Raw genomic sequence first — 26,962 nt, 5'->3', positions numbered from 1 at the left:
TAATAATTTTTATTTCTAAATTCGAACAATAATTAAAACAGCGCTTGCTTTCTCCTTCTTACTTTAATCCCTAATACAGATAACACGCCTGTTACGGTGTCTTACACCATCGCGGTAAAATCGTGGCCCCGCGATCACCGTGATGACAATACCGCGACGGTGTATCGCGGAAAGGATTAAAACACCATCACGGTGTCGCGGGAAAATACAGGATCCGCGTTGGCTGTAGTGTACAGTGTAATTAATATACAAGAGAGAGAGAGAGAGACAGAGAGACAGAGAGAAAGAGAGAGAAAATAAGTAAGATTATTTTCAAATGGGTTATAATATTGGAAGTGATATTGATTTTCATCATGGATGGACAGTGCATTCATTTTGCTTTTAAAGGTGCATGTCTGTCTCCTATTCTATTGTGACATAGCGAATGGAAGGGGATTGGGGTGTTTAGCACTTCTTATAACAATAGATTGTTTTGATACTTAGATTATCCTGGGGGCATAGTGTTTTGTTGACACATTTCTTATTGAAGTGCAAACTAATTGGAGTAAATTGTTTAAATGATTAAAAACTCTTAATAACAACACTCTTAAAAATGTTATGAAATTGTGCTGTTATCTTTAGTAATATAAACAATTCAAAAATGAATTTTAAAAAACCTTTTTTAATAAAACATGTACAATTAAAACATTTTTTTCTTAATTAGAATTATTTCTTTCTTCTTTAAAAATAAATTTAATCAAATTCAATTTCAACTATTCATTTATTCATCACATTTTTTAAAGTGAACATGCATAAAATATGCATAGTAATGCAAAGTAATGCCATGTAATGCCAGCATTACACTAGATTTTGGAAAGTAATGCATTACATTAGCATTACTTGTAATGCTAATTTTGAGGCATTACACATTACTAGCATTACTTTGAAAACATGTAATGCATTGCAATGCATTACCATTACATTGAGCATTACCCCAAGCCTGGTGTATGTAGTGGAAATCTTTACATTGCGGAGTTAGAGGAAATAAAAGAAAATAATTGAAGAAAGGCCACGTTAAACTATAAGGGTTACCATGTAATACTTGATTTTTCATTCAAAATACTTTTATTACTAGGTATAAAATTGATCGGAATGTTGAAGAAGGTGTATTCATATTGAGTTTTGGGCTGAAAATATGTCCAGGAGATTGCTTCTTGGATGAGTACTTCTTGCAGAATATCAAAATACCCATTCCTTTGTGTGGAGAGTTTGTTCTTCCAGGTATTATAAAGAATATAAAAGAAATACAATAATATTCAGTAAGCAAGAATTGATATTATTTTAAGAATTCAACACACAAATATCTGTTTGAAGGTGGAGGAACTTTCAGTGGTCTGCTTCAAACCATTGGAGGAAAGATGACAGAGGAAGCCTTTGAATTGGTGTTGAAAAAATTTGACCTGGACGTAAGCTGAAATTAAATATTGTATATTTTTGTTTATTGTTAGTTTAATTGAGGTTTACAATCTAAAATAATAAACCATGTTTCATCAATGTTGAAAAAAAACCCATGTATAATAGTCATCTTTCAACTGGCATAATTGAGGATGTTTACCTTCAAATAATATAACAACCCCTCGTTTTAAATGTTTGAATGAGAACTATACATTAAGAGATTAGACAGTCTAGGTAATTTTCTAAATGTCATTTATGTCTTGTTGAATATCGAAAAGAGCTAGGGCATTAATTTTAGTCTGTTTATCTGCTTATCTTGGTTATTTCTTTGTTTATGTTTTATACCATACAATCTTAAAAAAAGCTACTTAATTTTCTTTTGAAGGGGAGGGAGAGTGGAATCACCATATCAATTTGTCACTCTGTCTTTTATATTCTTAATTCATGTTTGTTCTGTAACTTTTAAAAGAAGACATATCAGAGTTTAATACATGTGCCTGATTGCCTAATGACTGATAGTGTGTTGTTACTTGATCCGTGGTCATTGACCAAGGTCAAGGTCACTTTACTATCAGAATAGTAAAAATCCAAAGGAGACCATCATGGATCAAATACGCTAATTTTTATATTTCTGACCAATTACAGGCGGGTTATTTATTTCTATTGCAAACTTTGAAAACAGGAATCTCAAAGTTCATATTTTAAATTTTAAAAAAATGAGTTATTCCCCCTATAGTAATAGTGTTTGGCTTTTGGGCATTAGACCATCAAGGACAGTTCTAGTTTAAATTTTGTTATCAACATAGGCATGTTTTACATAAAAGTATTGTATTTCAGATGGTATTTAAATCTGGACCGGTGCAGTTACCACCAGGGCCTTCTAGTAAGTTGGGTTAAGACCTCATTTTAGCAGCTCAAACCTATTGAGTTTATTTTTTTTATCATGTGATATTTCATGAGTATTACTTCTTAATGAACAAATAATTTTATTCTAGTAATCAAAATGAACTTGAGTTACCGTTTATGCAATGGAATCAAATACCATTTTTTTTAAATTTATGTTGAATTTCATTTATAGATTGCCCAATTTCTTTTGACTTCCACAAGTATCTGCCTGCAGCCATTCGACACATGGTTAAATGTGTGCAGCCACCAAATTGTTGGGGAATTGACTGCAGCTTAGATTTAACATTTACAATTCCCTTGGGAAATATCAGAATTACCAAGAATATTCCTTTCTGGTTTAAAATTGACCCTTGTGATTTTGCCATTGATATAGGATTTGGAACGCGTACTTTGTTGAAGACACGTCTGCTGCAGTACGAATTTGGTAAGTGTCCCATTGAATCTATTGACTAGTTAGAAGCATTTACATGACTGTGGAATAATGACAATAAAGCTTCACATTGCTTTGAAGACTATTGTTTGGTTAAAAAATAATTAAATGCATTTTATCATCATTGGTAATCATACAGGCAAGCAAAAAGTCCTTACACTTGGCTCAGGGAATCCAGCACCTATTGAAATCATGTAAGTAATTATAAATTGAGAAATGCATATTGCTATTTTTGATAATTATGCTTGTCTGGATTTTTGAAGTTTTTAAGTCGAAAATGTTCTTCTCTTTAGATACAATATAGACCAAATGGAGGAAAACAAAGGTTTTATTGTGGATGTAAAAGTGATGATTTGCTTACCTATAGATGGAAAGAAGTATTGCATTCCAAGTGATGAAGGGTTGCATTTACTTCACAATCAAGAAGTTCCTATCTGTGATCAAAGAGCACTAGTCAACTTCAAAAGTATGACTTCAAAATAGATACACACACAGTACAATCATATTCATAGATGTACTTTTTAATTCTATCTCCTCAACCCCATGAACAAATAAGTGCTTTTAGTAATCAGTGAGATTACGAACCGATTAATTGTGGAAGGCAACAAATGAAATAAAAGATTTAATCTGATTAAAAAGGAACTACTTATTTAGATATATTTATTTTTATTTGATTAAATGTAAATTCATTGTCATCTTCTGTTCACATTGTTCATCATATTATTTCAGACTTTTCTATCAATGAATGGTTGAAAGATAAAGCCTTGGACATTGGAGAGCAATTGGGAGAAGGAGCAAAAATGTTACTGCTGGAAGAACTGAACCTGACAAATTTCTTCCAGAAAACTAAATGCGATAGAACACGATCACCCTACAGTCCATCTGTGGAGGGAATGCACAATAGTAAGACTCATAATTGTTGATTCTATATCCTTGACTTTCCAATTAATGCGATAGAAAAAAGCTTTATTTTACATTTTTAAAGAGCCAATTATTAAAAACTAAGCAGCAGCTAGCAATTGATGTTTAGTTCAATATTTTAACATCTTACAGTTATCAGAATTATAGTTTAAAAATTATAAGTGCACTTTTTAAAAATCAGAAATGGCTTTATCTATATATTAAGATGTACATTTATGCATTAGTACATGCATAATAAATTACAGAAAAAAATTCCAACAAGTGAAAAAATTGACCTTCCACACATTTGAATTAATTCCTCATTATGTATACGTAGAAAGATGAATTTGTTCTAAAATTTAATAAGCAATAAGGAAGATGACATTTGAAACCTAAACTTGCATGAAGAAATAATTTCTTTTCTTCAGCGTGTCCCAAAACCATAGCATTTTTGCCATCCAAGATTCCTGATCCAATGTCCTGCTATATCCCTGACTACTGTACTGGAATAGAGTGTTGTGCTGAGATCCCAGGTCTAGGTCTGGGATTACATCTGTATCTGAATCTGGATCTGGACAAATTGGAACTCAGTTTCGGTTTTGAAAACATGCAGAAAAAGATGAAATTAATTGACTACGTTTGGGGAGATGAAATTATAGTTTCTGTCGCAGAAGGTTTAATCAAATTTGCGTAAGTGTTTCCTCGTTGTATTTGAATTTTTGATTCTCATCATGATTTTGTGAATCTGGACATCAATATTACATGTACTTGTAAGCAGATCAAATATATGTGGATTTGAGTGTAAAATGTATTTTGTATTTAAAAGAATAAAGGCTATCAAAATGTTTTAAGGGGGCTTTTTCTGGAAATTGAATATTGATTTTTTTTATGGAATGCTGCATTTTATATGATTTGTTTTCAATAAAAAAAAAATTTCAGATTTAGCATTAAACCAATAACAGATGAAAATGTATATGTCTTTAATGCTCGTGCAATGGTGTGTTTGGATGGAGGCAAATGTTCCATAAATATTCCAGTGCTTACCAACACAAAGCTACCCTCTATAAGGGCACTTATAACAGGAGATTTCAGTAAGTTTGTTAATGATTTGAGACCAATATAATTTAATGTCCAGCCATCTTGTACACATTTCTTGAACTGACTTGTTTATGTAAAACAAAATTACCAAGACTGTTGTCAAAAGATAAAAAAGCAATAATAACGAGGTTTTTCATGTTGTTTTGTATGCAAAACTTTTAATCAAGTACAGAACAATGTTACCTCTAATCGCTTAGAACTGAGCTGTAGACCTAAATTGAAGATTTAATATTTTTTTTTTAATATGAAAGTGATTCATTGGTGTCAACTCTTCAGCAATTTGTTGAGCAAAAGGTTATTAGTTAGAGAATCTTTGGATGGAAACATTTTATTGCTCTCTTTATACTCAATAGCTTGATCACTGAGGTAATTCAGTCATTGATATTTTTTCAAAGTTCTAGCAGCATTTCATCACATAAGCTTTGTTTCATTTGAATCTCTTCATACTAATTTTGATGAAAATCAATGTGAACACTTTTTTTCAAATATTGAAAAATTAATATCCGCTTCGTGACACTTAAGGCATCAACAGAACGTCTCCATCTACTTTTATCTGCAGCCGCAACTCCCCCTCAGTCCAGGATCTCCGTCCACTTCCCTCTCTCTCTCGACTGTTCTTTTCCATGATTTTGGGTCTTCCTTCCTTTCTTCTGCCTTCAGATGTCCAGGAAAGGGCTGTGTTACAATAATTTTTGCGGACTTTTCGGAGGACATCGCCTATGAATGTTATTGTAACGTCCTTGCCTTCGAAATAAAAAATAAAATTAAGTATGATTTTAGAATTGCTTTCTTTGCCAAAATTGTTGCCTAACAGTGTAGCACAATGGATTAGAGTGCTAATTACGAATTTGTATGAGTTTGAATCCTGTCGGGTCTATGATTTTTACCTTTCCAAAATTTTAAAAACATGTTCTATGGTCAAATATTGTAAAATTTGAAATGGGTGAAAGTATGCTTTTTATCCATTAATCGACTGGTGTTCCATACCATCTTAACAACTGTTTTGGCATAAAAAAAAAAGTCAGTTCAAGAAATGCTTATATTTTTGGTCCACAGATGCTCTCTAAAACTTGCCCAATTTTTTTTTGTTTTTATTCCAGGACTCATACACCAGTATATTTTTGTCCAGTGTACCTCTAATTACTGTAATTTTTTATCATAGATTTTTCAATGTCAAATTGGTTGGAGAATATGGGGATACCCTCACTGGAGGACTTAAAGGACAGCGCCAAGACAATGCTGATCCAACAGCTAGGTGTGGACAAATTTCTTCAGGACAGACCCTGCTATATAAATGATGACTTGTATTCCCCAAGTGTGAATGGATGGAAAAATGGTAAAAATGAATACTGGAATGAAATCTGCTTTCTTTACTGATAATCTACATGTGAGTTTGCAAATTACGCCGTTTAAAATTTAATAAATATTTACATTTTAGAGTGTCCATTAAATTGGGTTGTGCCACCAACAATTCCATTCCACAATGTAAAGTGTGCTCTGACACATAACTGTACCAGAATTGATTGTTGTGTGGACTTCAGTCTTTTGAACCTTAGACTTCACTTCTTCCTGCACTTTGACAGGTGTAATTATGTCATCTCTGGTGGCATCGAGAAGAAAACATTCTCATATGGACTTCTCGACTTCAACACCTTTTGGGGTAAATATCACATTTTTAGCTCACCTGAGCTGAAAGCTCAAGTGAGCTATTCTGATCACATTTTGTCTGTCGTCCGTCTGTCTGTCTGTCTGTCCGTCTGTCCGTAAACTTTTCACATTTTCAACATCTTCTCAAGAACTACTGGGCCAATTTCAACCAAACTTGGCACAAATCATCCTTAGGCAAAGGGGATTCAAAGTTGTGAAAATTAAGGGCCACACTCGTTTTCAAGGGGAGATAATTAGAAATTAATGAAAAATTTCGAGAAATTTTCAAAAATCTTCTTCTCCAGAACCAGAAAGCCAGGAAAGCTGAAACTTGTGTGGAAGCATCCTCAGGCAGTGTAGATTCAAAGTTGTGAAAATCATGACCCCCGGGGGTAGGGTGGGGCCACAATGGGGTGGTCGAAGTTTTACATAGGAATATATAGAGTAAATCTTTAAAAATCTTCTTCTCAGAAACTAATCAGCCAGGAAAGCTGAAACTTATGTGGAAGCATCCTCATGTAGTGCAGATTCAACGTTGTGAAAATCATGATCCCTGGGGGTAGGGTGAGGCCACATTGGGGGGGGGGTGTTAAAGTTTTACATAGAAATATAGAGTAAATCTTTGAAAATCTTCTTCTCAGAAACTAATCAGCCAGGAAAGCTGAAACTTGTGTGGAAGCATCCTCAGGTAGTGTAGATTCAAAGTTGTGAAACTCATGACCCCCAGGGGTAGGGTGGGGCCACAATAGGGGGTCGAAGTTTTACATAGGAATATATAGAGTAAATCTTTGAAAATCTTCTTCTCAGAAACTAATCAGCCAGGAAAGCTGAAACTCTTGTGGAAGCATCCTCAGGCAGTGTAGATTCAAAGTTGTGAAATTCATGATCCCTCGGGGTAGGGTGAGGCACAATGGGGGGTCGAAGTTGTACATAGGAATATATAGAGTAAATCTGTAAAAATCTTCTTCTCAGAAACTAAACAGCCAGGAAAGCTGAAACTTGTGTTGAAGTATCCTCAGGTAGTGTAGATTCAAAGTTGTGAAAATCATGATCCCTTGGGGTAGGGTGAGGCCACATTGGGGGGGGGATGTTAAAGTTTTACAAAGGAATATATAGAGTAAATCTTTAAAAATCTTCTTCTCAGAAACTAATCAGCCAGATGATTCTTTATAATTGTTAAGACTTTGGCTCCAGGACAATTCTTCGGCCTCACAAGAAGGTTCAGAGTTTGATGTAGCTTAATATCCCATATATAAACAATTGTAAAGGATCTTTTTGAGGACTGCAATACTCAACATGTGATATGACTATAAAATCATCCTGTTAGAAAAGGGACTAATAATCATAAACATAAGAATATCCAGGGGGGAAAATGGATTTTATTTTTACAGGATCTACATGTATTATTGTACATTGTCCAGATTGTTTGTATTATGACTTCATTAAGCTGATTTTATCATACCCATTGTTCCTCAGGTGAGCGATGTGGCCCATGGGCCTCTTGTTTATACATGACTGTGAGTTTTCAGGCATTTGCAGTGCGCTCTCAATTATTGTATCATCATTGTATCAGTTCCTCAATTTTTCAAATTCTTTGCAGGCAAAGAAGTCAAAACAGACATTGTAAATATAATATTCATCAAGTAAGTACAAAATGTATTGCACATGACATGACATGATGAACATTTTAATGTTGCTTCTTTTTGTTTTTAATAATGCATAAGATTATTACTTCTTGATATATTTGATAAATTAGATTCAAGGCAAGCCAATTAGAGGTCTCCCGGAAGTATGTTCTTGATCTTGGCATTTCTGTATGTTTGGAGCCTAATAAATGTGAGCTTGATGTCCCAATATTCAAAGAAGTTCTCATTCCTATTCTGAATTGTGACCTCAAAATGGATTTTTCATCTAAAGGTAATGTGTTGGCTATCAAAATGTACACATACATCAAAGCTTTGATTGCATGTGGCAGAGTTGCATATATTTTGTGCTTGCTAATGTTTTTTTTAATAATAATTGCAATTTCTGAGGTATTACTATTAAGTGTGGGTATTATTTTGACTAGGATTTTCTCTTTCTAACTGGATGAGTGAGCAAGGACTGTCACTAGAAGGAAGCCTCTCCACAGCTTTGTCTGATTCCTTGTTTAAGCTTCTTGGTATTGATTCCTTCATAAAAGAGAAGTCTTGTTCCCGATCAGAACCACCATACAGCATTAACCAGCTTCAAGAAAATGGATGGTCATCAGGTTCGTTTTATGTTTTCTAAGGTTACGGTTTTACTTGATTTGTTCTCTAATATTTTGTGATGCAGTTGATGTTAAACACCAGGAATCAAATGATAATGGTAAAATCATTTTACAATGATAATGAATTTTTATGCACTTTGTAGAGTGCCCAACAAAGCTGTCATTGTTTAAAATTAGAGGAACGACAGCCTGCAACATCAAAGAGTCATGTACAGCTGTCAGCTGTTGTGTAGAAGTGGGAAAACTAGGCAGGACCTTTGAAGTAGTGCTAGACATAGATTTCTGTAACCAGAAGATCACATTCGGGATTGAGAAACTAACAGAAACCCTTTCCCTACAGATGTTTGAGTTTGGTAAATATATATATATATATATATATATATATATATATATATATATATATATATATATATATATAGGTAAATCCAGAAAAAATTCACAGTGGTCGGATAAGATATAGAAAACTTAAATGAATAAAAACACAAAGTCCGAGTAAAACATAAGCGCTTTCATTTTCATCTTCAGATGTTTTACAACTAACCAAGGTAACGCCGTTATTGTGACGTCATAATAACGTTAGCAAAGTCTCTGGTGTTGACGTCACAATTTTGGCGTATTTTTAAGCATATAACACATATCAATGAAATAAAAACAATGTAATTTAACACAAACATTGAAATGGTACACGGATGTTATAATAAACTGTTCAATTTAGGTTTATATATTCTTATAAAATGTTTTTCTTTTTCTCGTCTTTCAGAAGTATTACACTCGCACATTTTATAAAAAGGGAAAACAGTAAAAGATTTCTTTCCACATACGTCCAGATGTTCACTGAGTTTTATTTTACGATATTCCGGTGAATTAATATGTTGTTTGTGTATCCGGATTCGTTCCCGTAATGCATTTCCTGTTTCACCAATATAAAGTTCTCCACAACTAGAACATGTGATAACATAAATTAAATTTCTGGTTTGGCATGACATGTTATTGTTGATAGTGAACTCTTTTCCACTAAAGTTAAATTTTTGTCCTGTTTTGATATATGGGCAGGTACCACACCGCGGATCTTGGCATTTGGTTACTTTGTAATCTGTTTTTTCTGTGAAATTTGACTTGGTGAGAATTCTTCTTAGATTCTTTGGTTGTCTTTTACTGTTAATAAACTTCTGTTTTTCAAATATTTTAGAAAAGGTTTCATCCGTCTTCAAGACTTCGTTAAGATGTTTGACTGTACTTGTAACGTTTGGATTTCTTGGGTTATATGTTGTTACTAATGGGATTATGCATTGAGTTTTGTTCCGTTGAATGGGATTAAGTAAATCTTTTCTATCTAATTTTTTACATTTCTCAATGGCGTCATCGATAATTTTTTCTGGATAATTTCGTTTCATCAGGAACTGCTTCAGTTGATGTAACCTCTGTCTTGAAGACGGATGAAACCTTTTCTAAAATATTTGAAAAACAGAAGTTTATTAACAGTAAAAGACAACCAAAGAATCTAAGAAGAATTCTCACCAAGTCAAATTTCACAGAAAAAACAGATTACAAAGTAACCAAATGCCAAGATCCGCGGTGTGGTACCTGCCCATATATCAAAACAGGACAAAAATTTAACTTTAGTGGAAAAGAGTTCACTATCAACAATAACATGTCATGCCAAACCAGAAATTTAATTTATGTTATCACATGTTCTAGTTGTGGAGAACTTTATATTGGTGAAACAGGAAATGCATTACGGGAACGAATCCGGATACACAAACAACATATTAATTCACCGGAATATCGTAAAATAAAACTCAGTGAACATCTGGACGTATGTGGAAAGAAATCTTTTACTGTTTTCCCTTTTTATAAAATGTGCGAGTGTAATACTTCTGAAAGACGAGAAAAAGAAAAACATTTTATAAGAATATATAAACCTAAATTGAACAGTTTATTATAACATCCGTGTACCATTTCAATGTTTGTGTTAAATTACATTGTTTTTATTTCATTGATATGTGTTATATGCTTAAAAATACGCCAAAATTGTGACGTCAACACCAGAGACTTTGCTAACGTTATTATGACGTCACAATAACGGCGTTACCTTGGTTAGTTGTAAAACATCTGAAGATGAAAATGAAAGCGCTTATGTTTTACTCGGACTTTGTGTTTTTATTCATTTAAGTTTTCTATATATATATATATACACACATGGATGGTGAATGGTCAAGTATGTTAAATAAGTACAGATATGTCTTTCTCGTGAAATTATTTAACATTTTTAAAATTGAATTTCAGGGGTGAGAAAAGAAATAGTTATCAGAGGAGTTATCAAATTCGGGTAACTATATTATCATTTACAGTAATTGTTTTTCAGACTCTGTTTTATATTCATCTTCAAACATTCTAAGCTACCTAAGACATTCTCATAATTAGTTTAAAAAAATTGTATTTAGATACACAATATGGGACTATGTTGGTGAGGGTGTGTATGTAGTGACAGTAGACCTTGCTGTTTGCCTTGAGGATGGAGGGGATTGTCTGATCAATGTCAACATTCTTGATCAAGCCAAACTTTCCAAGCAAATATGTCGTTGGGGCAATGGTTTCATGAACCCTGGTAAATATAGAGTTTTTATCAAAAACAAATTTCATATGAAATGTACTCTTCAGCAAACTGAAATTTGGTATTGTGACGTGTTTCTAAGAATATATGAAATTCAATATGCATATCATGTATAAAGGCATGTCATACCGGAAAAATTTTGATGGTTGGTACTTAATACATCTCATCTTAAAAATACATGTTTCATTTAAATCATATTTTTAGAGTTTACTCTGGGAAATTTCATGAAGGAAAACGCATTGACAGCATTCGATCAGATAAAAGGACTGGTGCTAGATGAACTCAAAGAGTCTCTAGGATTGCCACAGTATCTAAACAATCCTCCATGTTCTCTCTCAAACCAGAAGTACAACCCGAACATCAATGGAATCAAAGACAGTATGAACAGTTTATATGATATTTTTGCAGAGTGAAAAATATTTCTTGGTTTAAAAAAATACAGTAGTTATTAATATTTCATGTGGTAAAGGACTCTTTTTGTATTGTTTTTTTTTATTGAAGCTTGTCCCAAAGGCATTGGATTCTTACCTTCACTTCCATCCAGTATGAGATGTGCAATAGCAGGATCATGCACAGGAGTTGACTGTTGCATAGAAGCAGCTCCAATTCATCACAATTTCCATGTATACCTTGACATAGACCCTTGCAATCTACAAATGAAGTTTGGAATCGATAAATTCCAGTTTCAAATTTACTTGAAAGAGTTTGAGTTTGGAATTGAAAAGGATGTCAGATTGGTCAATGTTGTCAGAATGAAGTATGTAAACACTTAACCTTTTGCATATGTTATCCTTGCTAGGATATTTTATTAAAATCTTTTATGTGCATCCTCTTTTTTGCAGATTTAAGATATGGGATCTTACAGCAGAGAATCAATATTTAATAGATCTGAAGTTCAGTGTCTGCTTTGATTCAGAATCTCAGTGTCTGCTTGATATTCCTGTATTCCATCAACAACGGCTTCCTAAGAACATTTGTGACTTTACAGCAAGCTTTACAAGTTAATATTATATGGAAATGATTTTTTAAATAAAATTTCTTTTTTATGTATCACCTGCAGAAGTGAAATTTCCTTTTCAACTTACAGATTTTTCACTTGATGGCTGGAAAAGTTCAATGGGTTTGACCTCTGACAAGTTGACAACATTTGCCACAGACCAGTTGATGGAGTACCTTGGCATTGCTGGTTACCTGAAGAAAATTCAGTGTAGTATCCAGAATGGAAATAGCACCATACAAGGATGGAATGATGGTATGGCTTAACTTGGGAAAAAGAATAAAGGCCTGTAGTTGTTTAAATTGATTTTAGATGTATACTATTTTATACCATTTTATACAAATGTCTATACCACATGTACATGTAATTGCAATATTACCTTATTATTTAGTTGATTATTTATAATTAAATGAAATATAGATCAGTTTCGCTTGGAGTTTTATTTATTTATACTTAATAACCATTGTAGATTGTTCCAAGTCTTCCACCTATCAGAAAACAAGTTTGTTGGCATTGCCCATTCTGTGCTCAATCTCTTCAAAATGTACAGAAATTCGTTGCTGTCTTGCTGTGTCAAGTATTGGAAGAAACTTTGAAGCCTTTATTGACTTAGACCCTTGCTACAAAACTTTGGAATTAGGGATTGAAGAGTATAGGACCAGGATCAGTCTTCTGAATTACTCATATGGTAGTTATCCTTAAAATCCATATTGCCAAATATTATTTGTGTGATCATCAAATTTATAATCATTATCTTTTCTATGTTGAATTTTTTTTATTGTTACACAATGATATATAGTAATACATATAATATTTTTTCTGTAGGAGCAACAAACAGTTTCTGGATGAAAGATGTAGTTAGAATAGAGTAAGATTATTTCATTCCTGAGCAAAACTATTTAGTTCTGCATCCAAAGCACATTGCTACTTGTAATCTGTTAGTATCTTAAAAACTCATGCTTTCATTTGATGTTATTAACAGATACACAATTGAAGAGCTTGAAGTCAAATACCTCGTTAACATGAAAGTAGAGGTTTGTCTGGAACATGGAAAGCCTTGCTTGATTTCTTATGACATTGCCAAAAACTTGTATTTGCCAAAGATTGGATGTGACTGGTCATTCAATTATTCTGGTGTGTTTTTATTGATATCTATTTTCAAAATGATAACCACTGAGTCAATTAAATAAACTATCAGCAAACCTAACGTAACTGTTTTGTGTACATTTTTCTGTTTTTGTACTGTATTGTACAGGATTTTCTCTCTCTGGGTGGTACAGCAACATGTCCCTGACTCCTGGTTCTCTTTTATCCAACACTTATCTCTCCATGTTAAAAGAAAAACTAGGAATAACCAACTTCCTCCTGCCAAAGGAACAGCAGTGTAACAGGAAATCAGCAGAGTATTATCCACAGACCCTAAACCAAAATAGATGGAGAATAGGTCAGTGAATTGTAATGAGAATAAAGCTTTGTTGTTTGAATAAAGGAAGGTAGCTTATGATAAATATTAACATAAATTCAGAATGCATTTGAAAAGCATTGGAATGTAAACTGTTTTTGCAGATTGTCCCCTGGATGTTGGTAACATGACAGAAATATCGGACGTCCTACCAATCAGTTGTCACCTCATGAGTCATTGTACGGGTGTCGAGTGCTGTCTGGATTTACATGACCCTCTACAACAGACAATTTACTTCTTCCTTGATCTGGACTTCTGTATGCAGACACTAAGAGTAGGAGTAGAAACTCTTGTCTACGAAAGAACACTGTTCTCCTATCAGTATGGTATGGATATAATTTGTCCAATAACTAGTACATATACTTAGTTTTCATAATGAGATTTTAAAAGGACTAACGAGCATCTTGAAATAGAATGGAAAGTGCATGAGAACCTCTGTATTTAAGTACTTAAATGACTATTGAAATTTAATTGAATTATTTTTTTCATATATGAAAATGTACACTTTAGATACAGATATTGCATACAGTAAATATTTATGTGACAGGTGTTAAAGACGAATTCAGCCTAATGGATATTATCCAGATACAGTAAGTAAAGGACAACCCGGTGCTCTCAATCGAAATATTTTAGATTTTTAAGTTCACTTGAACCAAAACTTTTTGTGAGCTTTTTTTTATCGCTATTGGTCCATCTGTACCATTGTTTGTTAATCTATCTGTAAACTGGTTAACTTCCTCTCTAGAACCAGTAAAAAGAACTCTAAATTGATAAAATGAAGGGTACCACCAAACACGGAGAATTGTGAAAAAGGATTTTTTTAAAATTATTTCTAGAACCCTGTTCCAGCGATACCAATACTAAGCTTCCTTGTATAGAGTAAATTCTTATCTATTGATCATTTGACCCTACTTGTAAGTCTATAAAATGGGTCAAAAATGGGTGGAAATTATTCAAGCAGTGGCCTCCAGATCAAAAAAGGTATCCCTGGAAGAATGAAAAGAACAACATAGAAAAATATTAAAAGAACAAAAATATTTTAAAAATTGTCTTTTAAAAGAACTTACAATGCTCAAATATGTTAAGAAAGTAATATAAAAACATTCTGAAATAGTATATATTTAATTTGTTCAAAACATGTGTAGATTCTAAATAGTTTGTCAAGAAATTTCCAAATACTATATTTCCTAAATTCAGAAAAGGATACAAACCTTACGTTTTGCTAAGGTAAGTGATGTGACCCATTGGCATCTTGCTTTTAACACTATGTTTTTATTATTTAGATATAAGATAGATGATGTTGATAGAAGTAACCTGGAATTAACAGCAAAGATCAAGATCTGCTTGGAAGATAACATTTGTCTCTATGAGTCAACATTATTTGATAAACATATATTACCTAAGCCGGGATGTAACTGGAACCTTAACTTTACTATACCAGGTTGGATGGCACGATAGTTTTTTACAATCTATTAGTTTAAAATGATAAAAGAATAACAATATTTAACTAAGTTATGGAGAAAACCTGAGGAATTTACTTGAACAATTGAATGATTTTTTGTTGCTTCATTCAACCTAAAGGTAAAGCATTGTAGCAAAAATACATAATCTGATATAGTAGGTTATGTTAACTGTATTTGTTTTTCATAATTTGTTGTTTCTGCAACATTCGAATTCACTCTATATTTAAATATGACTTATGATTAACGGCAAAGATAATTGAAGCATTAAATGAAAATTATAACCGTTACGGTAAATGTTTGTATTCTAAATACTAGGTGACTGTATGATTAGGTATGATGATTTATGTAAATTTAATTTTTCTGTTTAAATCGGAAATTTAAAAATTGCTATTATGAAAGATGTGAATTTCGGGGTTTTTTTAACGTCTACAGGGCACATAAGTTGTTTGCTTTATTCTTTATTATGATTTCTATTTATGCTAAATCATTAGGTTTTTATAAATAATGTACTTAAATCTAGAGTACAGAAATGAGCACTATAATTTTCCAATCAGATTTCTCCCTGACAAATTGGTACAACAGTGTTGGTGCTGCTATCGGATCCCAACTCTCCAAACTGAATGCTGCAAAATTACTTGAACAATTGGGTATTGCAAAGTACAAGCAGGAGGTCCCTTGTCAACGATCTGGACCAGTCTACAGCCCCTCTGATAATGGATGGAAGAAAGGTGAAGAGATACTTTTTCTTCATTTTGTAAAGTTAATTTTATGTTAACATTACTGATTACAAGATATGAATTAAGTGACAATTGATAAGATTATTGATGTTTATCTTTTTGCAATAAAAAATGTAATTGGCTTAGTTTCTATTGTAGACTGTCAGATGGAAGTTGAAATGGCACCAATCTCTGATTCAGTCACATGCTTGGTAAAGGACACGTGTACCTCAGTAAGCTGTTGTGTGGATATCAGATTCATGAAAACATCATTTGAAGCTTACCTCACACTGGATGCTTGCAATTATTGGTTGGATGTTGGTATTGAGAAGCTGTCATTTAATCTAAGCCTCAAGGATGTGACCTTTGGTATTTGTTTGCATTGGATTACGTTTCTACCTCATGTTTTATTTTATAAAGTGTTTGTTTTTTGTACAGATTTTAATTTTAATTTTAAAGGGTTTTATTCTTTAGAATTACCATGTTGTATTGTACTAAACAATTTCTTTTCTTTCAGGAACAAAAAATTCATTCTATTTGAACAGCGTGATACGAATCGAGTGAGTAATTTCGTTGTTGAGCTTTATACCAAAACAGTATGTGAAATAATTGTGATAGTAGTTTAGGCCATGTCCTGGTTGTGATATATAATTTTTTTTTGTTTCTTCGTGTGTAATATTTTCATCACTCTACTCTTTACAATTACGCTATTTATTATTCATATTTACTATATTCATGGAAATATTCTCCCCCATTTTATTTTTTCCCCTTTCACCTTCTTTGGCGAAAGTGGCGAAACCTTTTGCAAGTGTAAAATAGGATGGGGAAAACCCTATATATACAGTATGTGTATCAAATCAATCAGGTGTACATAATGTTTCATGCACATCATGGTAGGTATTTTGGCAACTTTCATGTTATCAATGGTCTTATTTAATAAACTTGACCACATGCTGTAAAAAAAGATCAAGAGATGTGGGGGAAATACCTTCTGTTTACACTGTGGTGAGAACAGTTATTGTGTAAATTAAACAAAAATTGTAATGAGTTGCTTTTTTCATGTTGATTTTTTCATCCTAATTAAAAATATTTGTTGAGAATCAAAGGACTTGGTTTATTGAAATTAAGATAATGATCTGCTTATACATACAACTTTTGTATAGACTTTAATTTTGAAATTTCTCTAGCACAGGAACAACAAAATACACTTTATGTAAAGTACTCAATATAAGAATATCTTTTTATAGTTACATAATTGAAGATTTGGCAGTAGAGAGGCAATTCAAGGTTTCTATGACCTTGAAAGCTTGTTTTGAAGCATCAGATGATTCTAAGTGTTTGGTCAACATTGATATATTCAAAAACTCATTGCTGCCAAAATCAATCTGTGACTGGACTGCTGGATTCTCCACACCAAGTAAGACTATTTCACGATGCAAGACTGTCGAGCATATCTTAATGGTACCATGTTTATTACCATACAAAATATACCATTATTATTTTTATTCATTTTTCCAGATTTTGATTTGAATACCTGGTACAATAATCAAGGAATTAATCCAGAGTCAGTTCTTTCCCTTGTCAACAAAAACACACTGTTGAATGAACTTGGCATTAGTTCTTATCTCAGTACCAATCCCTGTTCTTTTACATCAGAGACATTTAGCCCAGCCAACAGTATGGGATGGAAAAATGGTATGTTTACAGATTACAGTACCTTAAGTTAAAATTGTCTTACAAATTTGACACATACTATTTATACATTCATACATCTGAATGTACAATTGTTCTGTTGTATTTTTCTTTTCTTTTACCTTTTTTTGTAGATTGTAAAAAGGATTTGAACACAACTCTACCTGTCTTGTCGTCCTTTGTCAGATGCAATGTTCCCTCTTTCTGTACGGGAATTACCTGCTGTATCGAGGAAAACAAAGTATTAAGGAGACATTTCACTGTAGGAGTAGAACTTGATGACTGCAACCATATCATGACTTTCCAAGTAGAACAACTGAAAATTCAAATAAAACTTCATGACTATTCCTTTGGTAATTCCCCTTATTTGTTTCAAGATTGTAAATTCAGCATATAGAAAATGGGAATATTCCTAATTAAAGATGACTATGCAATTGTCAAACTGTTCATGTTAATAATGAGTGATTTCATGTTAACAGGAGTCACTGAAAAACGATACTTGATGAGTGTAATCCAATTTGAGTAAGTATATATTAAATATTATAATTGATCATTAAACATATCAGTGTCTTTGTTTGACAAACAATTTCATAGTGACAAACTTTGTGATTTTGTTAGTAATAAAATTGAATTATGAAGTTTTTTGTTATCAATTATATGATCAATTTGTTAAGGTAGGTATTATATCTAATACATAGACTTGGTTTTTTTTATAATCATTTATGATTAATTTTTAATTTGTGTTTAGGTTTAAAATCGATGAAATTCCTGCAGAAAAAGCCTATAAAATTTCTGCTAGCCTTGGGATCTGTTATGGAGTTGGGCCATGTATCTTAGATTCTCTTGAATTGCTTACAAACTTCAAACTCCCCAAGTCTTTGTGTGAATGGGGTACTGGCTTTCCAAATGGTATATTTATATTCATCATTTTATGTCGTGAATTCCTCTAAAGTTCGAAATTTTTCATTCTCTGATGTTTTTTTTTATTTTAAATTAAAGAATTTATAACATTCGTAACAAAAATTATCAATATAATTATACAATTATATTGACGATTCTTTTTCACCAAATAAATGTTTTAATTATTTTATCTGCTCCCAGATTTCTCTGGAAACTCCTGGTTGTTGGACAGAGGTTTAAGCATTGGATCAGTGCTCTCAACAGCAGATGCCTCCGCTTTATACTCAGTATTGGGAATGCAGGATTTCCTTAAAACAGCTGATCAGTGTGACATACGAAGTACATTGTACAATCCTAATACCAATGGATGGAAAAGTGGTTTGTGGCAATGCTTTCATTTTCCAACTCATTCAAAATATTTCCTTGAAACATTACCTTCATTTTGAAAATTTAATTAAAACATTTTGAACTAATTTTTTAACACCTTGAATTTACCACAGAGTGTCTAGATGCATTGACTCCCTTACCCCTGCCTAGTTCCGTCGTCTGTCAGTTACCCAAGTCGTGTACAGGAATAGACTGTTGTGCAGAAATCGGATTTTTGGGCAGACGGACTATCAACATTCAAGTCTTGCTGGATCCTTGTGAAGCAATCATGAGTCTCAATATAGAAAATATGCAGTACAATCTAACTTTGATGGACTATGACTTTGGAACAACAGATCATTTTACATTGCAGGGAGCTATTAGAATAGAGTAAGATTATGTTTGCCTTCAACTCAAAGAATAATGCTTTTTTTGTAATATGAAATGCTTTTTTGTGTTTGTTAGAAAACCATTTATATTGTGAACAAGTTTTATTTTTTCATCATACCAGGTAAAAGTTTACAAAAATATGATAACTAGTGATATGAAATGACCAGATTTTGAAAAATATCTGATTTTTTTATTTGCAGTTTTAACATCCAGAATTTGGTTATAAAAAGAAAATATTTGTTAAACATGAACTTGAGCGTATGTTTGGAATCATCAGACCCAACGGCCTGTGTGTACACAATTGCAATTTTCCGAAACACTCTACTTCCAAAGAAACCATGCAGCATGAAGCTTGATTTCATTAATCCAAGTAAATTTATATCTGTTCCTTTTAACAAATACTCCTGTTTATGATAAATGAGCTGGTAACAAAATTATCATGTCATTTGTGATAAATTAACCAGTATCCACCAGTACCTTTTTGTTTGTTTGCATTTATTAGGTTTTAACCTGACATCTTGGCAAGCTCTCAATAACTTTGGCTCTACTCTGACCCCAGAAGAGACCAAGTTCCTTTGGAGGGAGATTGGCATAGAAGATTATGTTGGTGTAGGTTGTTCAAGATCAGCACCTACAAAGAACAATTTAGGTTGGCATGATAGTTTAATACATTACCATTATGTTTAAAGGTCCATTGACCCTCTGTTTAGGAAGGTTAATCTCACAGAGTAAAATTCATTATAGAATTGTTGTTAAGGTGATTTATGTGACTGTTCTGTTGCATTAATTTCACTTATGATTTAGATTTAATTTTGAAATATTTAAATTTGTATATTCAGTATCTGAACAGAGGAGTGTTGAACCTATTATGCTATAACAATGTTTGGTTACTGTATATCATTCTGTTTAATATATGAAATTTATTTTGAAATTTTCTTTTTTTTTTAATAAAAGCTAGTTTAATTTTTTAAATGAATTTGATTATTTCTATTACAGATTGTGCAGTGTCTCCACCAAGCCCTGTAAGCAAAAATTTGAATTGTCACATAAGCTCAAACTGCACGGGGATCACCTGTTGTTTACAGGACCATATATCTGGAACATCATACCAATTCTCCATAGAAATCAATCCCTGTGATGAAAAGATACTTATTACCCTGGAAAAATTTACCTTTACTATGTCACTCTTTGATTATACAATGGGAACAAAGGAAGTTGCAAAACTGTTTGGAGTGCTGGAATTAGAGTGAGTTGCATTACATTCTCGCATAGGACTATTTTTTAAAATGCTGATTAGTTACATTATCTTTAAATGAAAGTAAGGTGTTTTATGTAATATAAACTTTCAACAAATAATATTTTAGGTACATGATAGATGAGTTGGAACTGAGTGGTGAATTTGTTCTTGATCTGAGAATTAAATTGTGTTATACAAAAGGACAAAATTGTGAACAAGATATTGCAGCTGTGACTGGACTAAGATTACCTAAACCCCTCTGTCAGCTACAATTGGGACAACTTCCAATTCCAGGTATTGTCTACTTGCGAAGAACTTATCAAAATATTTCTGGATTTATAAAACAACTTTAAAAAGAAAAAAAGTTATCTTAGATAGTTTTAAATTCTCTGAATTTTAAAACTTAAATGTAACACATGTATGTAATGGTAAAAGATTGAAAGTCATTGGCTTTACCGGTATATACCAATGTACCTCTTTCACTTTCTATTGTGAATAACTATGCATTTATATGAAATAAAATGTACTTTGTGACTTATAAGTAAAGCTTACAATTTTCCCTGCTTAATTGATGAAAGGTTTCTCTCTGAGTAATTGGATGAAGGATAAAATTGATGGCCCAGTTCTACAGCAGTGGGCAATTGACCTTTTAAAGTCAGAACTAAAGCTATCCAGTTATCTTAATGACCCTATGTGTGAAAGAGAAGATCTTTCTTCAGGAATTCAGAACTGGAATGTCAAAGGTTAGAAAGTTGCTTTTTTTTAAATTAACACTGTTGGATAGACACACTTAAAGAAAAGAAAGATCCTACATGTTTGTGTTTCAATTTAGAGTGCAAGGAAAGTATCACAGTTCCAGCCCTACCAGCTCACACATCTTGTAAACTATCTAGTACCTGCTCCTCTGTGAAATGCTGCACAGATCTCCACTTGCTGAAAACATCTGTCCAAACTGAAGCTAATGTAGACAGGTGCAGAGGGAAAGTCTTTATCAAATTAGAGAAATTAGAAATAGAGTTCCTTCTCACAGAATTTGAGTTTTCCAAATGGCAACGACAGTCGATACAGAATGTCTTCACTGTAGAGTAAGTACATCTAGCTTGCATGTGAAATAAGCTGAAACTTGACAACTCTCTCAGTAATGATTATTTAGCCTATATCTTCATCTTATGAGTATGAAGTGCATACCATATATCTATCTTTTATTTCACATGTGGCAAACTTTGCAAAAATGGAAAAGATTTACTTTTTAGCTCACCTGAGCCAAAGCTCAAAAGAGCTTTTCAGATCAAAATGTGTTTATTGTCTGTCGTCGTTATTGTCATGGTTTTCATCTTCTGATGCATTTGTTTTAATTTGTGTCAGTTATTTTGCGATTTAAAAAGTATCTCTCAAATAACAAATAATACAGATACAATTTTTGTATATTTTATACTTGGTATTTGCGATATGAAATTATCATGAAAGAAGCAAAAAGTACATTATTGCAAAAAATAACAACCCAGGCAGATACATGATATCTAGTTTTCAGCTTATTAAGTTGTTGAGTTGTTGAAATATATGATGCCTAATACAAACTTTCCTCGAATTAACCTGCAGATATAAAGTTGAATATATCACATCAGAGAAGGCTTACCTGTTAAGTGTCAACTTTAGTGCCTGTTTTGAAACTAATGGAGACTGCATGCTGAATTTTCCCATCATGATAAATACCAGAATTCCTACTTTGGATTGTGATTTTAAAAACCAGTCTTTTGCCATACCTGGTTGGTCAATTTTAAGTCTTCAATATCAGCACTAATTTAAGATAAAACAAATAATTTGGTTATCATTCTTCTGAAAATCTATTTTTTTTTTATTTTTTATACTCAACCCATAATATTAATAACTCTTTAAGTCTTCAATATCAGCACTTACTTAAGATAAAACAAACACTTTGGTTTTTATTCTTCTGAAAATTTATGTTTTTTGTTTTTTATACTCTACCCATAATTTTGATAACTTTGTCAAACTTTATCAACTTGTTTGTTATAGGATTTGACTTCACAAGCTTCCTCAAGAATAAAGGAATTTCAGCTTCAGTTAGTACTTTACCAGCACTATTCTCAGAACAGTTACTAGAGACTCTTGGAGTGAAAGGATTCTTCCTCAGTATACCCTGTAATAGAAGTGACTATTCGGCAACGTCATCAGGATTTGAAATTGGTATGAAGATTGGCTTTTAAAATTTATTTTTATGAGTGAAACAAACAGGTAAAGCTACTCTCCAAGACAGCATGTCTTACATCAGAAAAGTAAGGTTATTACAGAATTTACTTTTATATTTAAGATGTTCTCTGCATACTGTATCCAATATTTTTTGCACAGTCTAAAATTAGTATCTAAATTTTGTATTCAATTCTTTGTACATGCAAGAACTAAAAAAAATTATTTAAAGGTATTTCCTTGATAAATATAGACACCAGCTGTACAGAGAATATATCTCCATTTTTGACTACTCTGGCCAATAACACCAACTGTCGAGTGTCTTCATCTTGTACTGACATCCAGTGTTGTACAGACATGGCAATTGTTGGGAGAACTTTGAACTACCGAATCAGTGTGGATGCGTGTGCTCTTTCCTTGAACGTGGAGATTGAAAAGTTCAAGTTTGAACTGTCTCTTATCAATTTCAAATTCGGAGTTCCTCAGAAATTCAGCATAGACCAAGTTTTCTCTATTGAGTAATGTATTAAAAGCTTGCTTTTGATGATAAACAATGATTCCTTTCTTTTAGAGTCTGATGATAAAAGTAAAGTTATTAATGTTATTTATTTAATGTATAACATTTTTATGGTATAGATATCTCATAAAAGATTTGAATGGACAAAGGCAATACCTGTTGGATGTTACGCTGACCGTATGCTTCAGCGACTCTCCATCCTGTGAGATAAGAAACAAAATACTACAGAATTATCTCGTCACTAAACCAGTGTGTGCATGGTACACAGGATTCTCAAACCCAGGTATTTGTAATTTGCATTGGTGTATAAACTTACATTGCTGATGAATTGTAATATGAAATAACATAACTATTAAAATACCAACACAAAGGAAGACATGTCACCTGAATTTGCTCTTTCTAAGTTCATGTATATGTTTGACTTCATCTTCAAGGTTTCTCTTTTGCATCTTGGTTGAATGCCAACAACATAACTATACCAACATCTGAATCATTAAATGGTCTGTATTTACCTAAACTTTTGGAAGCATTAGGTATATCTAAATACATAAAGGTGCCGTCCTGTGACAAAGACAAGGGAATCTACAGGAACTCTTTTAATGGATGGAACTCGGGTTTGTGTGATACTGTAAACATGTGTCTCTGTCGACTGTAACTTGAAAGTATGCTATTGATAAATTATTTGTCAATAAAAGCAGTTTTTAACATGAAAAGAAGTTTAAAAGTTGCAAATGAATTAAATCATTCTGACTATTCATGTAGGTAAACTTCCTTAATTTTATTAATTTGGTAGATTGTCATTTTGATGACATTATCAAGAGACCAACCATTGACAAAGATCTGGCCACTTGTGTCCTTTACAAGACGTGTACTGGAGTTCGGTGCTGTATGGATGTACCCAGTGTAGGCCTGTCTGTGGAGGCCTTTATTGAAGTTAGTGCCTGTGACCATCAGCTCAGAGTGGGCGTAGAAAATCTCAAGTTTAACAGGAGTCTGCACAATTACAGATACGGGGACCTGGAGAAGTTTGATCTGTTTGGATTCATTGAGATAGAGTAATTTTTTTCTGTCTGCTTAGTACAATAAACAATAGTGTACAATTCCATGATACAATTTTTAAAGTTCCAAATTAGTGTTCTACAATACCATGATATTGTTTCAGGATGCAAAATAGTGCAACAGAATTACTATGATATAAACTTTGATTAACATGTATATTTAAAAATCAATTTGAAAATGAAACCAAAAGTCTTACAAAAAACACTAAGCTGCTATTTTGTCAGCTGTATAATTGTCTATTAATTCATTTTTCCTAACAGCTTTATAATAACAGACCTTGTGTACAATGGTGAAGGTGGAGAATATTTGGTGAATATGAACATGAGTGTGTGTCTGGAATCAGGACAGCCTTGTCATTCCATTATACCTGTGTTTGTCAATACAATTCTTCCTAAAGAAGTGTGCAACCGAAATCAAGACTTCAGAGACAAAGGTAAGATGCATTTACATGTATATTTATTATTATATCTTCAGACATTATGAAGCTTAAATAAAATACACAACTAAATGTATATTCAAAAAATTATTTTCATAATTGCTTTTTGCATATACACTAAATTAATTTTCCTGAATTATAAATATGTTTTTGCAAAAATCATGATATATTCTTCCCGATTTATTGTCTTCATTTGGCATGATGCCATGAAGTTGAGTGTATTTTTTTCAATGAATGTTGATATGTTTTTGTTTATTATACTTACCCAATTCTTTTGGTAGCATTTTCTTTGAAAACATGGAAATCTACACATGGACTTAGTGTGGGATCATCTATGGACATTCACTATGTGAAACAACTGTTCCAAGATCTTGGAGTAGGTCCCTATCTCCTGACAACATCAGAAAAATGTGACTGGAAGAAATTCCCATTCAAAGAAGTCAATGCTTCAGGATGGAATCATGGTAACCAAAATTCTTAAACTTTGTGCTAATGCAAAACTTCCTATTTTTGAGTCATACTGGTAATTTATAATTTTATAGAATGTGAGAAAGAAACAAAAGGGTTGAGCACATTAGGGACACACACAAGATGTGCAATATCTAGGACATGTAGCAGTGTTCATTGCTGTCTGCACCCAGAAGTCCTCAACACAAACCTGGATGCCTTTATTGACATCGATGCTTGTAATGGTAAAATAAATGTTGGCATAGAGAAGTACCAGTGGAGTCACAAACTTCTGGGATATACGTTTGGAGAGATGAAGCATGTCTCTTTGTTTGGAATGATTAACATGGAGTGAGTCAAATTTCAATTTAGATATCAAAATGCTAGGTATGCGTGTATGTATTTTAAGGAATTATGAAAAATATTTTCAGAAACAAGGTAACTTTTTATATGTAAAACGGGAAGATTAATATACAAAAACGTATTGTTTTAAATTATACAGGGAGACTCCTTTGTAATCCAGCGTAAACGCCTATTGATACATGTTTTATATGCATTTACTGAAAAATATTGATCTTCGATTTGCATAAAATACAGTTCGACATTCATCAATAATTTCACATGTTTTCACAGAGAACTTTTATTTCCCCCTTGCCTTCTTGCTAATGGGCATATACTTTCTGAGACTGAGTGCACAAATTATAATATTACCTGCCTAGTGCTTTTTTTCTTTTAAGGGAACATTTTAGAAGCATTACATTCAAAATATAGTTATGGTTTTTTTTATATGGAACATTTTTACCAATATAATATAACTACCCCTTCGAAAAATTCAAACTTGTAATTGTAGAAGCACATTCTGTATGTTGTATTCGTATACTTTATAATTCCAGCTACTTGATAACTGACTTGGTGACTGCCTACGGTATGAACCTTAATTTAACAGTCTGTTTCGAGACATCTGGACCGTGCGAAATAAATATTCAAGTTCTTAAAGAAAATAAGCTTACTAAGCCTACTTGTAACTGGACCAGGGATTTTGTTAAAAAAGGTTTGTGAATTAATATTAATTTTTCTGATTGTATTGTAATCACAATTACTGTGAAGATTGAAACAGTCTTCTATCAATTTTTCATTTTTTTTTTAAAGATTTCTCCCTAGAGATTTGGTTGGACAATAAAGGTTACAATATTGATACTGTGCTTCCATCCTATGCTGTGTCTGAATTGCTGCATGACCTTGACATCATTCAGTACATGGAAGAATCCAGCTGTGACAGGAAAACAGTACCCTTCCACCCCAGTAAAAGTGGCTGGAATAATGGTTTGTACATTTTTCATGAACACCACAAGATGACCAAAGGTTCATGCCTTATTAAGTGTAGTTTTATTTATGGCATTACATGAAATTTCAAATTCAAAAAAATATATTTCTTTGCATTGACAAATTTGTATGACATATTTTCCTGTTTGTAGGCTGTGATCAGTATGTGTCCCTGAGCTCCATTGCCTCTAACACAACTTGCCACCTGTTTGAATTTTGTACTGGAGTGAGATGCTGTTCTGATTTGGCTCTACTGGGACGCTCAATCAACTCCTGGCTAATACTGGACCACTGTAATTACAAACTCAGTGTAGGCTTTGAGAAGTTCTCTGTCAATGTGAGTTTGCACACATACTCATTTGGAGAAGAACAAACTATAGTTGTAAATGGAGTTGTGAGACTAAGGTAATTTGATATTTCCATTCATTTAGATATTTGTGTCAGTAAATATAAGGTTAATTGGAAAAACCAG

At 32.7% G+C, this 26,962-nt stretch overlaps 1 protein-coding gene across 1 annotated transcript in view; it reads left to right on the top strand.

Moving 5' to 3' along the window:
• Window positions 1-26,962, top strand: part of LOC128178078 (uncharacterized) — a 154,536-nt gene that overhangs the window by 71,401 nt on the left and 56,173 nt on the right. The window contains exons 38-93 of the mRNA XM_052845075.1: window positions 1,115-1,260; window positions 1,354-1,445; window positions 2,272-2,317; window positions 2,513-2,764; window positions 2,910-2,964; window positions 3,064-3,236; window positions 3,500-3,673; window positions 4,099-4,360; window positions 4,610-4,761; window positions 5,931-6,104; window positions 6,207-6,428; window positions 8,016-8,058; window positions 8,172-8,332; window positions 8,484-8,666; window positions 8,810-9,019; window positions 10,953-10,995; window positions 11,111-11,274; window positions 11,485-11,658; window positions 11,782-12,037; window positions 12,123-12,280; window positions 12,368-12,532; window positions 12,747-12,968; window positions 13,106-13,145; window positions 13,260-13,411; window positions 13,533-13,721; window positions 13,844-14,065; window positions 14,287-14,329; window positions 15,023-15,180; window positions 15,757-15,930; window positions 16,078-16,287; window positions 16,436-16,478; window positions 17,166-17,335; window positions 17,437-17,613; window positions 17,745-17,963; window positions 18,090-18,132; window positions 18,359-18,519; window positions 18,712-18,888; window positions 19,011-19,266; window positions 19,467-19,636; window positions 19,769-19,915; window positions 20,263-20,512; window positions 20,631-20,797; window positions 21,082-21,246; window positions 21,336-21,588; window positions 22,103-22,269; window positions 22,538-22,708; window positions 22,962-23,226; window positions 23,345-23,508; window positions 23,660-23,839; window positions 24,019-24,280; window positions 24,545-24,717; window positions 25,002-25,184; window positions 25,263-25,518; window positions 26,061-26,218; window positions 26,317-26,490; window positions 26,643-26,895. Coding sequence (XP_052701035.1) covers window positions 1,115-1,260; window positions 1,354-1,445; window positions 2,272-2,317; window positions 2,513-2,764; window positions 2,910-2,964; window positions 3,064-3,236; window positions 3,500-3,673; window positions 4,099-4,360; window positions 4,610-4,761; window positions 5,931-6,104; window positions 6,207-6,428; window positions 8,016-8,058; window positions 8,172-8,332; window positions 8,484-8,666; window positions 8,810-9,019; window positions 10,953-10,995; window positions 11,111-11,274; window positions 11,485-11,658; window positions 11,782-12,037; window positions 12,123-12,280; window positions 12,368-12,532; window positions 12,747-12,968; window positions 13,106-13,145; window positions 13,260-13,411; window positions 13,533-13,721; window positions 13,844-14,065; window positions 14,287-14,329; window positions 15,023-15,180; window positions 15,757-15,930; window positions 16,078-16,287; window positions 16,436-16,478; window positions 17,166-17,335; window positions 17,437-17,613; window positions 17,745-17,963; window positions 18,090-18,132; window positions 18,359-18,519; window positions 18,712-18,888; window positions 19,011-19,266; window positions 19,467-19,636; window positions 19,769-19,915; window positions 20,263-20,512; window positions 20,631-20,797; window positions 21,082-21,246; window positions 21,336-21,588; window positions 22,103-22,269; window positions 22,538-22,708; window positions 22,962-23,226; window positions 23,345-23,508; window positions 23,660-23,839; window positions 24,019-24,280; window positions 24,545-24,717; window positions 25,002-25,184; window positions 25,263-25,518; window positions 26,061-26,218; window positions 26,317-26,490; window positions 26,643-26,895 — 9,519 coding nt within the window. The remainder of the gene's footprint in view (window positions 1-1,114; window positions 1,261-1,353; window positions 1,446-2,271; window positions 2,318-2,512; window positions 2,765-2,909; window positions 2,965-3,063; window positions 3,237-3,499; window positions 3,674-4,098; window positions 4,361-4,609; window positions 4,762-5,930; window positions 6,105-6,206; window positions 6,429-8,015; window positions 8,059-8,171; window positions 8,333-8,483; window positions 8,667-8,809; window positions 9,020-10,952; window positions 10,996-11,110; window positions 11,275-11,484; window positions 11,659-11,781; window positions 12,038-12,122; window positions 12,281-12,367; window positions 12,533-12,746; window positions 12,969-13,105; window positions 13,146-13,259; window positions 13,412-13,532; window positions 13,722-13,843; window positions 14,066-14,286; window positions 14,330-15,022; window positions 15,181-15,756; window positions 15,931-16,077; window positions 16,288-16,435; window positions 16,479-17,165; window positions 17,336-17,436; window positions 17,614-17,744; window positions 17,964-18,089; window positions 18,133-18,358; window positions 18,520-18,711; window positions 18,889-19,010; window positions 19,267-19,466; window positions 19,637-19,768; window positions 19,916-20,262; window positions 20,513-20,630; window positions 20,798-21,081; window positions 21,247-21,335; window positions 21,589-22,102; window positions 22,270-22,537; window positions 22,709-22,961; window positions 23,227-23,344; window positions 23,509-23,659; window positions 23,840-24,018; window positions 24,281-24,544; window positions 24,718-25,001; window positions 25,185-25,262; window positions 25,519-26,060; window positions 26,219-26,316; window positions 26,491-26,642; window positions 26,896-26,962) is intronic.

This window comes from Crassostrea angulata, chromosome 3 (genome assembly GCF_025612915.1).
Source record: "Crassostrea angulata isolate pt1a10 chromosome 3, ASM2561291v2, whole genome shotgun sequence".
Taxonomy (NCBI): domain Eukaryota; kingdom Metazoa; phylum Mollusca; class Bivalvia; order Ostreida; family Ostreidae; genus Magallana; species Magallana angulata.
The sequence above is the reverse complement of the archived record's forward strand: the minus strand, read 5'-3'. Positions and strand labels throughout refer to the sequence as shown.